This window comes from Cydia splendana, chromosome 11 (assembly GCF_910591565.1).
Source record: "Cydia splendana chromosome 11, ilCydSple1.2, whole genome shotgun sequence".
Taxonomy (NCBI): Eukaryota; Metazoa; Arthropoda; class Insecta; order Lepidoptera; family Tortricidae; genus Cydia; species Cydia splendana.
The window spans coordinates 21,444,927-21,459,578 of record NC_085970.1 but is presented as its reverse complement, the minus strand read 5'-3'; the positions used below and the strand labels follow the sequence as shown (position 1 = coordinate 21,459,578).

Genomic DNA, 14,652 nt, shown 5'->3' with positions numbered 1-14,652 from the left:
GAATAATGAGATTATTAACGAGATATATATGTTGCCAACGGCCAGACATACAAAAATTACGAAATTAAAGTAGTTCCTTGTTGAGTACCTGCGGTACCCACCTCACCCCTAAATTGATGTTCGAAATATTAGGAAAACTGGACTTAAATATTATACAGCCTGTGGCCTGTAATACGAGCAAAAAATTTAACTGTAGGCTGTACTCCTCATACTGACCAACATTTGTTCAGCAACTTTTAAAAATAACTTGTGGTTTGATTTTTAATACACTTTAAAGTTTATTCTAAGATGCAATGTATTGCGAATTTTGTTATGTTTAAGGCGTCACAAGCAACGTCAATCATAATGATATGGCGTGGCGACGGCGTCCATTGAAGATAATATTTATTTTGTATGAAAAATAGAGACTAAATACTTCATAATTTTTAAAAGTTGTTGAACAAAAGTGTCACCGTTTGAGGAGTACAATCTATGTTTTAATTATTTGCTCGTGTTACAGGCCACACCCGGTATATTGATTCAACTAACACTAAGCTAAAACAAATTGCAAATCTTCAATAGGACTTCAAAATTTTTGACTAAGAGGAACAGGGAAAACACCTGTATCTTTGTAATAGAGGTACATTCCTCGCCGGGATGTCCCAGGATAACCTGTTAGACAATGTATAAGACTTATAAACACTTAAGATAACGGATAAGTGAAGTCGTACGTGCGAGTACACACGATTATCTATCGGATTCTGATTATAAAATACTAATACAATCTTCTGATAACACATCATAGTAATTAAAAATGTTCACGGCTTTATTTAAATTCATTGTAGTTTTCTTTCTGAAGTGATCGGAGAAGTAGGTATAATGTGAAAAAATTCTAAAGACCAATATTATTAACAGTAGTTGTTTTGATAAGTTGATAACTTTTATACGAAAAACATACCTAGAAAAAAAGTTGTATTACGTGTACTGAATCTATACACGCCACTTTAAAATGAATTCTATTTTCATTTAAGAAAACAACTTTTTAAGAGATTCTGAAGTTAAGCATTTCGTAGCTCTTATTGAACTTTTAAATTTACTTAGTTATTACGATTTTTATTCATAATTACGGAGCACAAACCCTTTGAACGCCACGCCTATCGTGTGCGGCGCGCCATCCAGAACCCTGTCCGTATGGACGAAGGCTGATATTGGCTTGTAGCCGCGCGCGTCAGTTCAAGTCACTCAAGTCTTTGACGGTCTACGGGTTATACGACCCATATAACCATTCCAGTCGCAGAATCACAAAGTGGTAACTAAATGTCAGATGTGTCGTAACAGAGTCCACACAATGTGTCTAGAGTTGTTTCGAAACAAAGTGTCGTCGCCGTGTCTACACTTTTCCGTAACAAGGTGTCGACACATTTGTGTGCACTTTGCGTGCGGTTTGCGACTAAATCTGACAGCAAATTTGTGACAGCAAATGTCAATATAAAATACCTCTTGAAAACCAAGGTTTGTCAAACTACTATTAGTGTCTCGTGTGCTCGTAATTCTAGTAAGTCATCATGGGCAATGCAAATGATAATAATCGACCGAAACCATATAAACACCCAACACCCGTCAACCTTTTACAGAAAAGTTTTTAAAGAAATTCAATAAGCTACTTAGGTCAGGCAACGAATGCTCCAAAAGTTGTAGAGGGAAATGCTCGGAACACAATTTTTGACTCCGTAACTCGGTTTGACAAGTTAGGAGGTGAACATATCAAAAGTCCCCGGCCGTAGCCCTTGAGCGGGGGGGAGAGAGGGGGCTTTGAAGGTCCCATTTTCCCGTTTTTCGATTATATCTCGGAAACTATGCATCTCAGCGACATGGCCACTTATACAAAATGAAAGTTAATTTAATTTGTTACAAGTTTATTCAATCAATTTTTTCGATATGTTGAATAGTTTTTGAGATATCCGCTCTTGAAAGTTTATTTAGGGCTCTCAATTTTATCTTGATATATCTATATCAGTGAAGGTGCTAGGCCGTGTTTGGTATCGTTTTCGTATAAATCTGGGGTGCTGAATCCATTTAAGATATCACATTGACACCATTCCACAAAATTAAAATAAATCTTTTTAGGGTTCCGTACCTCAAAAGGAAAAAACGTAACCCTTATAGGATCACTCGTGCGTCTGTATGTATGTCCGTCTGAATACACAAAATAGTTCTTTACCTATAGATGACAGGAAAACCTATTAGAAATGTGCAGTCAAACGCGAGTCGGACTTAATGTACGGAACCCTTAATACGCGAGTCCGACTCGCACTTTGCCGGTTTTTTTGAAACTCTTCTTGACGCTTAACCGCTGAACCGATTTCGTTGAAATTTGGTATAGAAATAGTTTGCGTCCCGGAACAGGACATAGGATAGATCTTATAACCAAAATCATCTTTTGAAGGTGTGAAAAGTGGCGTGGAAATTTGTACGGGAAATCAATAACCGCTGAACCGATTTATATGAAATTTGGGATGGTCTACATCTTTGATTTAGTTAAAAATGATGAAAAAACATGACATCAAACCTAAACTTAAACAGTATTAACTTCAAGAAGTCAATTCTGAATTCCCCCCTACACCTCATTTCACACCTTTAAAGGATGATTTTTGAGATAACTTATTATATCCTGTCTCGGGACTCAAAATATATGTGTACCAAATTTAAATTAAAACTGTTCAGCAGTTTAAGCGTGAAGAGGAGTTTAAAAGAAAGTATTTTAATAAGTTTATATGTTTTTACTTCGGAATGGTGTCAATGTGATACCTTAACTAAATTTGGTACTGCGAATTTATACGAAAACGATACCAAACATGGCCTCGTAGCTTTACTGTTGTAGAAGTCAAAATAAAATTGAGAGCCCTAAATTCTTATTACTTGGCCAAACTTGTGTAGAAGGAAAAGGTAAAATAAAAGTCTTCGGCAGGAATATAAGACACAAATATATTTTTTTTTGCGTTACTATTTCATTCATCAAATATAAACATACCTTGATTATACTATTCTAGTGAGATCCTCATAGATAAACAAAAACATTTACTTAAAAAATTACAAGGTCGAAATGTCACGGAACTTGTGAGAGTAATATGTGAAAAATAAAAACTTTTATGACAAAAAAAATCTGGACACAATTTAAGAATCACCCAATTGCGTCGAGGAATCATCTGTATTTTCCTTTGTATTCTGTAGCAATTTGTTAGATCTGAAAATAAAGATAACTTGCGTCGTCACGGATGTCGATTTATAGGTTTTAGGGAGTGCAGAATTCGAAAACGATCATTTTATAATCCAAGATGGCGGCTACGTATTTTGTCATAAAAGTGGAATCCAAAATAGTCATCATTTTCGAAATCTGCGCCCCCTAAAACCTATAAAACGATATCCATGACGACTTTTATGACATAGTGCATTGCCGCCATTTTGAAATTGAAAATGTTATCATTTTCGAAATCTGCGCCCCCTAAAACCTATAAAACGACATCCATGACGACTTTTATGACATAGTGCATGGCCGCCATCTTGGAATCCAAAATAGTCATCATTTTCGAAATCTGCGCCCCCTAAAACCTATAAAACGATATCCATGACGACTTTAAAGACATAGTGCATTGCCGCCATTTTTAAATTGAAAATGTTATCATTTTCGAAATCTGCGCCCCCCAAAACCTATAAAACGACACCCATGACGACTTTTATGACATAGTGCATGGCCGCCATTTTGGATTCCAAAATGGTCTTCATTTTCGAAAGCGCGGCCCCCTAAAACCTATAAAACGACATACATGACGACTTTTATGACATAGTGCATGGCCGCCATCTTGGAATCCAAAATGGTCATCATTTTCGAAATCTGCGCCCCCTAAAACCTATAAAACGACACCCATGACGACTTTTATGACATAGTGCATGGCCGCCATTTTGGAATCCAAAATGGTTATCATTTTCTAAATCTGCGCCCCCCAAAACCTATAAAACGACACCCATGACGACTTTTATGACATAGTGCATGGCCGCCATTTTGGATTTCAAAATGGTCATCATTTTCTAAATCGGGGCCCCCTAAAACCTATAAAACGACATCCATGACGACTTTTATGACATAGTGCATGGCCGCCATCTTGGAATCCAAAATGGTCATTATTTTCGAAATCGGCACTCCCTAAAACCTATATATCGACACCCATCTCGACTTTTATGACATAGTGCATGGCCGCCATTTTGGATTCCAAAATGGTTATCATTAATTGGGGCCCCCTAAAACGTATAAAACGACATCCATGACGACTTTTATGACACAGTGCATGGCCGCCATTTCGGATTCCAAAATGGTCATTATTTTCGAAATCGGCACTCCCTAAAACCTATATATCGACACCCATCTCGACTTTTATGACAAAGTGTTTTGCTACCATCTGCATGCAAGACATTTCTATTATTTTTACGTACAAAAATGGCCCCCTGTCAACTTTCAATCGAGATTTAATCGATAATTTATTCGATTAATATTCAGATTAATTCAATTTCAATCTATGTTAGGTCGACTAAACTAATCGCGATTAAAATTTGAGAATTAACTTTTTTTATTCCATTAATTAGTCGAATAAACAGTTAATCGATTAATGCCCATCTCTGACCACGGCATTTTTACACTTTGAGAATATCTGAAAACAAATCAACACAAGGAGCCATTTTGCAAATCCAGTAACATACCAGTAACTTTGTTATTACTTTTGACAGCGCGTGTCATGTGTCAACACAGAGTCGACACAAAGTCGAAACATTGCAACTACTTTGTGACTGCAATATTTCTCAGCCTTAAACCATATTTATACATCATAATTAACAAGTTTCGTAGTATGTAAAGCGTTATTTCTGTTATTTAAGTATAGTATACGCATCGAAGTACTAAAAATGCTTCAAATAATATAGTTATGAACACAGGCACTGAGAAGTAAACAATTTCATTTCCGGCTAAACTAAAACAATGTGGTGGCGCGTTGATTATATTACACTTAGTTTATCAAATCACTCGAGCAGTTTAATTCCCCATAATAATTTAAGTCCTATTGTAATATAAATGCAAACAATATATAATTACGTCTTGTAATCCGTTTTAGAGATGGCGTATTAATGTCACTTATTTTTATTTAAGTATTTTTCCATCTGACAGTTTCCATTTGACAGGAACAAAATGAACGAATGAACGAATGATTTTGGCATAAAGTAGTCGCAAACCCGAAACAATGTGTGCACACGGCGACCACACTTTATGTCACTTTGTGTCATGTGTCGACCCTTCCCCATTTCTGGTAACTGTGTCGACACGGCGACGACTCTGCGACTGGAATTGTGACCGAAACAGACGGTGTCGACACAAGATGTGTCAACACCGCGTCGTAACGGCGACTGGAAATGGTTGTATGGGGAGTACGTGTCCTGCACAAAGACAAGGTTTTTTTATTACATTTTCATAGAAGAAAATAATGCCCCTATATGTACAAGGCTTCGTTTGTACACACACGTGTTAGACAATTTGGAATGCTCCATTATAATAACTTGCGAGTTCCTAATTTCTCATTAACCTAATTATTTGCTAAAGTACATGTAACATAATGAAAAACTCTTATTTGAATCCCAAACCCGCGAATACCTACACAAGAACACAAGTATTTTTACTTCGGAATACATTATTGAAGTTTTTGAATTATTTTGTAACTCATTAGCAACTCTGTCAAAATTCGCGCCAACCGCAAAAGTTAAGAGAATTATTCTGTTCTGACACGCAAAACAGCTGTAACTGCCATTGGAAAAGTCATTCAATTATGTGAGATATTGTCGTGCCACAATTCCAAATTTAAACTGATTTTTCAATTGCTGTTGCGGCTATTATGTATTATGCCACTGTATGAGATATTTGTCCGACCGGCTGCGACTAGCGATGGGCGTTTTTTTCTCGCGGGCAAGTGTTTTCGCCTAGAAATAGTATTATTGCATAATAAAATTACCTATGGCATACTGCGCCCGATTCGCACGTCGCCCCCAAGTTTGAGCAAAACAACGCTATGCGCGTATTATAGCGACATCCCTCTCGGACGTAGTGTGCCATGCTCCTAAATGCAGATACTTATAGTGATCTCGAAAATCCGGCACTTCGACGGTCCGGTATACCCTGTAATCCGGCACTAAAATAGGGGTAAAAATGATCATTCTGTGTCCTAATTTACTATGTGCGGTTACATAATCACACTTCAAACTCCTTAAAAATGGCTAAGTTCCAGATAACAGTAGAATTTTATATTAATTTAGTATTTTAGTTAAAAAGTCAAATCATTTATTTACATACAATAAACGATATCGACGCTGGAAAGGAGAAATTGGATAAGCGACATTTTCAGAGATATTGAGTTATATACATCGTTGGAATCGCCCGATTTTTTTGCATCGAATGGACTAGGTTTCGTACCAATCTGACGACTTTAGTGTCGCTTATCCAGTCGGTGATTTGGAGAATCACTGGTACATTTAAGTTACTAAACGACTTGGTTTTCAACAAATTTTTGAAAAGTGGAGATTAGATGAAAAGTTATTCAATGTAATGAACCTTAGAGTTTTTTACTTATTTGCCAGTTCAGCTTAACCTTAACTTGGATAATTTTGCCTTATGACAACTAACCTTTCACTGTCGGTTAACTATTTTTACTTGGCCGAATAATAGGTTTTAATGGTATAATTTACTTGACTGTCAAATGTGAACTATTGGCGTTTATGATCATTTACCTAATTTCAGATATAAAACTTTTGTCGTTTATTCCATTTTACCAAAATTTTGTTGGAAGTTACCTAGTAAATTTTTTACTTACTTTCTTTTTGTTATTATTTTTCATACTATCAGAAAATGCCAGGTTAGGGAAATAAATAGATAAAATAACATTACATATTTTAATCTAAGCTATACACGAGATAATATTTTTTTCCTATTTTGGTTTCAAATACAAATTTCCCATTCTTACTGGTACCTTGTAATTAAGTTGGCTCTTGTTATCTTAAGACTCGTTACATAACTTCTTATTTGAAATAAAGCTATACAAATTCCTTAAAGGGTATATTTTATCATGCGTAGGTATGACAACCATTTCCTTGTGGTCGATAACTATAAAACTCATAGAATGTAGATGTATCATAGGTTGAATGTGTCGCATAAGCTGCTTATCGAGTTTGAAATTGCTCCTTAAAAAGTGATTAGATAATTTATCTTGATTTGTTTCATGTCAAATTTTACGTATATACTTTTTTGCTTGACTATAAAATCAGCATGTTTTGCAATAAGATAGTTTTTACTCGATCAATTCTGACGATAAATTAAGCTTGGACTTTTTTACCTGAATAATTTCTTGTGAAACATGTTGGTAAGATAAATTTACCAAAATTTATTTTTACGATCATTTTGCTTAAGCGACACTAAATTCTAAAATAACTCATTTGAAGGTAAAATAATAATAGGATAGTGTAGAATACATCACTATAACCATATAAAGTTTCTTATTTAAGAAATTCGTCATCATAATGAATTTTAATGATTTTTTTTTACAACGGGTTGCAGTTTTTGGTCTCCCCTGTAAAGTTAGCTGCGTGTCGCTTATCCAATTTCTCCTTTCCAGCGTCGATATACATTTTAGTTAAATGTATTTCCACGACATACTAAAAACACATCAAAATAATATGCAGTGCTCTATCTTCCAGTAATCGTAATTTTCCAGTTATCCGGCTCTCTTGTGTCAGCATTAGTGCCGGATTAGTGAGTTGTATAATTAATCGGTGGACGCTGTTTGCGCTGTCCGCAAGAAGCGAGGCGAAGAACTTCTTCTAGGTACTTAACGGAAAATAATTCGCTCAATAACTAGCGCTACTATGTATAGTACATTGAGTTAAAGACTCGAGTTTACAATATGCTTACTCCCGGAGTTACATACAATGTTTTTCATCACACTTGCGAAGAAAAAACTAAATTTTAAGCGAAATCATTCTTAAACACGGTGACATTTCAAACATTCGTCCGCCATATTGTCTTGTTTTGGCAGGTTTGGATTCGCCCAGACCAAAGAATATAATATGGCCCAGACCCACTCGAATTCAGCCATAGTCGAAAATTGTGTAAAAAATAATTTAAACGGCTATTAAATTAATCAAATCAAATATTTTTAAACATACACATAAAAAATAATTTATAAACGTCAGTATTTTCAATGTAAATTCATTTAAAAATACTTTTTTCGTATGAATTAGTGACATAATTAAAAAAAGCCATAACTCACTCGTGAGTTATAGCTTTTTTTTTAGAATCTATAACTCCCGTGGGAACAATATAGGCCTTTGCCCTTCAGTACACCTGCATAAGATCTTTTTCGAGCAAGTGTGATGAAAAATAATTTTACGGTTTAGACTCTTGTTTTTAGCATTCTCCTATATAATAGCGTAACAAAAAGAGTTATCCCACCAAAAACATTTTCATGTAAGTAAAATAATATTTCCAAGAGGAGACCATATATGGCTCACACTGTCAAAAAGTTATCAGATCTCGTATAGAGCCAACCTTCTAACTCTATACACGCCCTAACTTCGCAAACTCTACACCTTAAGGATGAGTCAGGCTAGCCCGGGCCGGGCCCGGGCCGAGGCGTCCGACATGTCATTGTCTATGACGGCTGATCGGTGATCACGTGGTGCTTGCAAACGAAGCGCCGGAAGCCCTGGCCCGGCCCCGGCCCGGTCTAGCGTGAGTCATCCTTAAACCCTTTGGATTTCAACTATATAAATAAAATATTAGCCCATCAAATTCGATAGCGGCTAGTCTGGCACAGATAAGGAAACTAGTGTACTCTACGACATTGCGTGCTTATCGTTTATTGGTAGGTATGGGATAATTGTAATTTAGATAAAGATAAACTAATTATAATCAACGAAAATCACACAGCCCGATAATGATATGTACATGAAATGCAAAAAAAATACGTAGTTAACTGCGTAATTTTTTTTTGCAATTCATCCACATGAATTAATTGTATGTATCTTAATTCCACTTTTACTCGCATGCCCGAAAAAAAGGAGTGTTTTGTTAATTGTTTCCCTTGTGCTGACCGAAAATGACCCATATAAATTGTATTGTATTGTTTTGTATTGTGTTGTATTGTTTTGTATTGTGTTGTATTGTTTTGTATTGTGTTGTATTGTTTTGTATTGGTTTGTATTTATTTTATGCACATTTTACAGCTTACGTTAACACACTTATTTACATGCATGATGTCATGATGTAAAATAAAATGTGCTTAATTTTCGTAACACTTGACTGGTTGAAGCCGGAACAGTTGTTAACGGTATACAATGAAGTATTATTGAGTAAAATGAATGGTACACAAACGATCCTAACAATAAAAATAATTTAGTTTTATTTTGTTTTTTTTTTTAACCCTTAGCTAAATTTTGCTAGGACTAGGTACTTATAACAAGAGAATATTTTAAAGAATTTAGGCACTTCCGTGACGAAACAGTTTAAAAATTATCTTATCACATGTAAAATTGGCAATCGAGTCGTTATTATCATGGTATCGGATAAGGGCTCGACGATAGCTTACACCTCAGTCGTACAGTCTGCTATCTACCGTACTGGCCATACGTCGACGTCGGCGGTAAGTTCTCTTATATTATATTATTTATACGAGTATACCTACTTGTATACTACAATACAACCTAAGCGATAACCTTAAAACTCTGAAAAGGTTATCAATATGTTTAATTTTAAAATATTGTATTACCAATAAAAAATATGTTTCTGTACTTTGTTTATTTTTAAAATAAATTTATATCGTTTTAATAGTTACATTTAATTTAGTAACCCGATTTATTCTCAAAAACTAAATTAAACCTTGTCATGCAAGAGATTGCAACTTGCATATTATAAAGATAATTTAAAGTGCATGATATGTTTTTTTAGGGTTCCGTACCCAAAGGGTAAAACGGGACCCTATTACTAAGACTCCGCTGTCCGTCCGTCCGTCCGTCTGTCACCAGGCTATATCTCACGAACCGTGATAGCTAGACAGTTGAAATTTTCACAGATGATGTATTTCTGTTGCCGCTATAACAACAAATACTAAAAAGTACGGAACCCTCGGTGGGCGAGTCCGACTCGCACTTGTCCGGTTTTTTGATGTAAAATAAAATAGGTAACATATGAAACTTGCAACACAACGATACCTATTAGTTGTTGTTGACTCATTAGGTAATAAATAAATAAGTAAATATATTATTTTATTATAAATTTTCTATTTATTATTTTAATATGTTAATTATTTTTGTATTAAATATAAACCTGTGCTACATTTCTACAGATTGGACGTAACAAGAAACAGTTCATTGATAAATTTAAACTTTCATATTTCTGATAAATCAGTTATCAATATAGTGGGTAAACCCTGTATAAGATAAGGGTCTCATCCGGATATTACATCATTTTTACAACTCGAATACTGAGTAATAAATTAAATAAGTAAACCGATAAGTATCTATTGAGTAATACCTTTGGCAGTTGCAAAACGAAAAAGTGTACCTATGACTAATATTTCATTTTCGATACGAACTTAATATTGTTATACAGCGTGTATTTAGATACGAGCACCTAATCTACAGGCCTCATCGCACGAGCGCTTTTTCAACGCGCGTTAAAAAAGCGCTTGAATCCGTCCCGCACGCTAAATTCCATTTAACGGCCAACGCTTAAAGTCGAAAATCTAACAACGCTTGATAAAAAGTGCCACCGCCATCGTTTGAATAATTTTTATCGCGCGTTGAAAAAGCGCTCGTGCGGATGGGTAGTAAGTTTAGGCCCTAATGAGGATACTTTCATAACTTCAACATACACATTACCTACCTAAATATATGTTTCTTTGCACGCAATAAACTAAAAAGTTATAGGTATCGACGAGACTTTGAAGAGCACCAACTAGATGGAGTTGCGTAGTTTTGTGTGCGTTCAGATTACTTCAGATCTTGTGAATGCACAGCTACCTTGCTTTTTGCGAAAGGAACCACGTCGCTCCTATGTGCAAGCGGGAAATCGTATACAAATACATAGCGCTGTCTCGTTCATACACCAGGGCGACGTGAGGAGTAATAACTGTGTAACTGCAGCCGGCATGCAAATATGCAATACGTAAATATGCAGCGCGCGTGCAGAACGGTTCGGGAAATGCGCGCTAGTGGCACATCCCAGGTCTAGGCAGAGTTATGAGTTCCTATGTCCTTCTATGTATATCCTCATATTAGTTGTAAACTTAACTTGCCTTAATTGCATAAACAGCGAAAAATAGTTTCTATTATTTTTTTGTCCTTTTTCAGAGTCACCATACCAAAATAAAGCATGGCTGAGACACAGTACAGACTAACGGACGTGCAAGCACGCAACGGCAAACTTGGTGCACCTATCTGGATCGTATACAAAGACTCCGTCTATGACGTCACCAGTTATGTTGAGCAAGTATGGTGGATCCTTCAACTATTACATACTAACTTATGTGCGCTTTAGACCTCGCGAAGCCTCATGTCTCCGCCATTTTAGATAAAAACAGCCGAACAGATACACGAAACCATTTTTACCTGAGCTGAAAAGGAGACGCTTTGCTCGCGCTTCGCGCACACTCAATTTGTGAAGATATTTAGAGGAAGTTTTACATAATTTTATTTGATACTGATTTTGTTTTTCCCAGCACCCTGGAGGCGACGACGCCGTCACAGCAGAAGCAGGCACCGACGCCACGAGTGCTTTCCAAGACGTCGGCCACTCCGACGACGCCAAGACCGTCCTCGCTAAATACAAGATTGGGGAGATCATAGAGGTACTTATGCCACATTGTTATGACCTTTTTGAAGTTTTTTTTTTGACGTTCGGAAACTCTTGCTTTACATTTTCGTCCCCAACAACCCATCGACCCCGATTATTCAACCCACACCATTCGCCTTCTTTGACCTCTCATATTTATGCAACTATTGCATAAAACACTATTAACTTAGCGCTCATAACTCACATCCCAATCACCTTTCAGTCCCGCGGGAGTCTGTAGAACTTTTATGGCCCGACACGATTGCGGCCGTCTTTACTGCGATAGATAATGTGGATCTAGTCGTTTTATGACTCAATAGTGTTTTAAGATGTGTGATATGTTCGATTTTAGGCGACTGCGGAGGAGATAGAAACGGAACATTTATTGGATTTACGTACCTACTTGTATTGCACTTCTTTTTGTAGAGCGATTCTCGATTCTGAAAGTAGCTCAACGACTTCAATTAATTTTTCAAACGTTTTACTGCTAACTCGAGTACCTACTAAAAGAGAAGGTTACTACTAAATATAAAAGTTCATCTACTTTCCACCATTTTTTACCATCGTCTAGATGACTATTATTAGACAGCACGCTGATCACTTGGCATTAAGTTTCTTTCGTCCTTACATCCAGCCGTGATACTAAGCTACATCATTTGGTTTTGGCAAGTGACCACTTGCTAACCGATTTTTACTTTAAAGATACATACTTCATTCTGTAGAAATATTAGCAATCGGCCCGATTCGAACTTTAAGATACGTCAATTAATAGATCTAGAAACGATATGGATTAGATATGTCAGTGTCAAATGCGTTTTTTTTTAAATAATATTGTCACTTTTGACACTGACATATCTAATCCATATCGTTTCTAGATCTATTAATTGACGTATCTTAAAGTTCGAATCGGGCAGAATGTGTCGCCCACTATAAATGTAACATGCAGGTAACAGCAGCTTTAATATCCGTCACTTGGTTGGTTGGTGTTACTTGGTTTTGGCAAGTGAACCCTCACTGACCGATTTTAAAGTCGTTTCACTTGTATAAAGAGCAATGTGCCGCTTAACTCGTGTACCCGTAGGTTGCAATTGATGGCCACTATAAACGGACACGCAGATGGTCGCGGATGAGCACTGGCCACTCACTCTGATCACTCGGCATTGCGTTTCTTTTGTCTATACATCCTGGCCGTGTATTCCTTGCTTGAACTGAGTGAATCGAGTTCTTTCCAAACTAGTGTATCGAGACCTTTAGACTGCCTTTCCACTGAGGCGGAGACGAGACGTGCGAGAATCAACCAATAGCAACCAGCGAAACGAAGAAGAGATGTGGATTGCAACCAACGGTGGTTGTTGATATTGATGACACCATAAAACCTGACGGACTGAAGAATCCCAGTTAAAACTATTTTTCAAAGGGGCCTTACGGAAAACTAGTTTTAAGTAACTAGTGAAAACCCATGCTAGTATGTGACAGGAATTACGCCGCTGCTCAATTTGCTAAGTGGGTTTTTGTGACGAGTGTCCCGCTATTTAACGAAGCCCTATTATGAACTAGGTACTGTTTCTTGTTCTCCTTAGGTACCTAATATCGGTAGTTTATCTTTTTCAACACATCCAGGTTATTTTTTTCCGACCAACACAAGGGTTAAGGGTGACAGGGTTGCCAACCGTACTATATTATATAGTATTGTACTATATTTTGGCTCTCTGTACTATATACTTTTGGAACGTATATTACACTCATGTTTAGTATTTTATCTAAAAGTACTATATTTTTTTGAAATGCACTTTTCATATTTTTGATGCCTTATTCTGGAAAATACTATATCTAAGGGTGACTCACGCTAGGCCGGGCCGGGCCCGGGCCGAGTCGTCCGACATGTCATTTTCTATGACGGCTGATCGGTGATCACGTGGTGCTTTTCATAGAAAACGAAGCGATGGAAGCTCCGGCCACGCCCCGGCCCGGTCTAGCGTGATTCATCCTTTACTGTCAGATGAAGATGTCAGATGAAGGATAGCGGAGGCTTAGCTTCGTTCCCTTTCTCACACTTTATCTATCTATACACGGTATCCTAAAAAACTTTGTGTACTTACGAAAGCAAGTAAATGCTAATAAACCTAAATGCCTTGTTTCAGGAGGAAAAAAAATACGACGCCAACGGCAAGAAAAAGAAAAAAGTTGTGGCAGCGAAAGACGAGGGCACAGGCAGAAGCTGTCTAAACACTGTCACTTGTGGTTTATTAGGCTAACCAACATTATCTCAAATCTACACGTAATTACACAACTCCCTGTAACATTACTAGATCGGGTTAGCAAACTGTGGCTCGCGAACCACACGCTATACTCTATGACATTTCAGTCGCCAAACAAAATTAAGCGCTTGGTGTATTTTGGTCAATCACATCAACATCTGTAGATCTCCACCAACCACCAATTAAGCCGATAACTCGCAGACATCACAATCACAACTTGGCAATCTCTAAGGCCGCTCGTACACGTCCATTGTTTTCACCGGACAGCGGACCGGGTTAAGCGATTACGTCCAGTTTGGTATGTGGCTACCGGCAGCTACATGCATCTACCCATGACGTGGCCTAACTTAACTTGATCAGGGCGAGTGCATCCACCAGGGGACTTATTCAAGATGTACAACTGTCAGCTAGATTTCGCATCCACATCCAATCAACTCCACTTAATGTCCACAAGATGTTGGACCCAATTGCTAGGGCTGAGCGACAGTAGATACATTTGTG

At 37.0% G+C, this 14,652-nt stretch overlaps 1 protein-coding gene across 1 annotated transcript in view; it reads left to right on the top strand.

Annotated features, from left to right (window-relative positions):
• The window catches only part of LOC134794868 (uncharacterized), an 81,346-nt gene extending 66,694 nt beyond the window's left edge, over positions 1 to 14,652 (top strand). Inside the window, exons 6-8 of the mRNA XM_063766674.1 lie at positions 11,434 to 11,551; positions 11,781 to 11,909; positions 14,035 to 14,652. Coding sequence (XP_063622744.1) covers positions 11,434 to 11,551; positions 11,781 to 11,909; positions 14,035 to 14,148 — 361 coding nt within the window. The 3' untranslated portion in view covers positions 14,149 to 14,652. The remainder of the gene's footprint in view (positions 1 to 11,433; positions 11,552 to 11,780; positions 11,910 to 14,034) is intronic.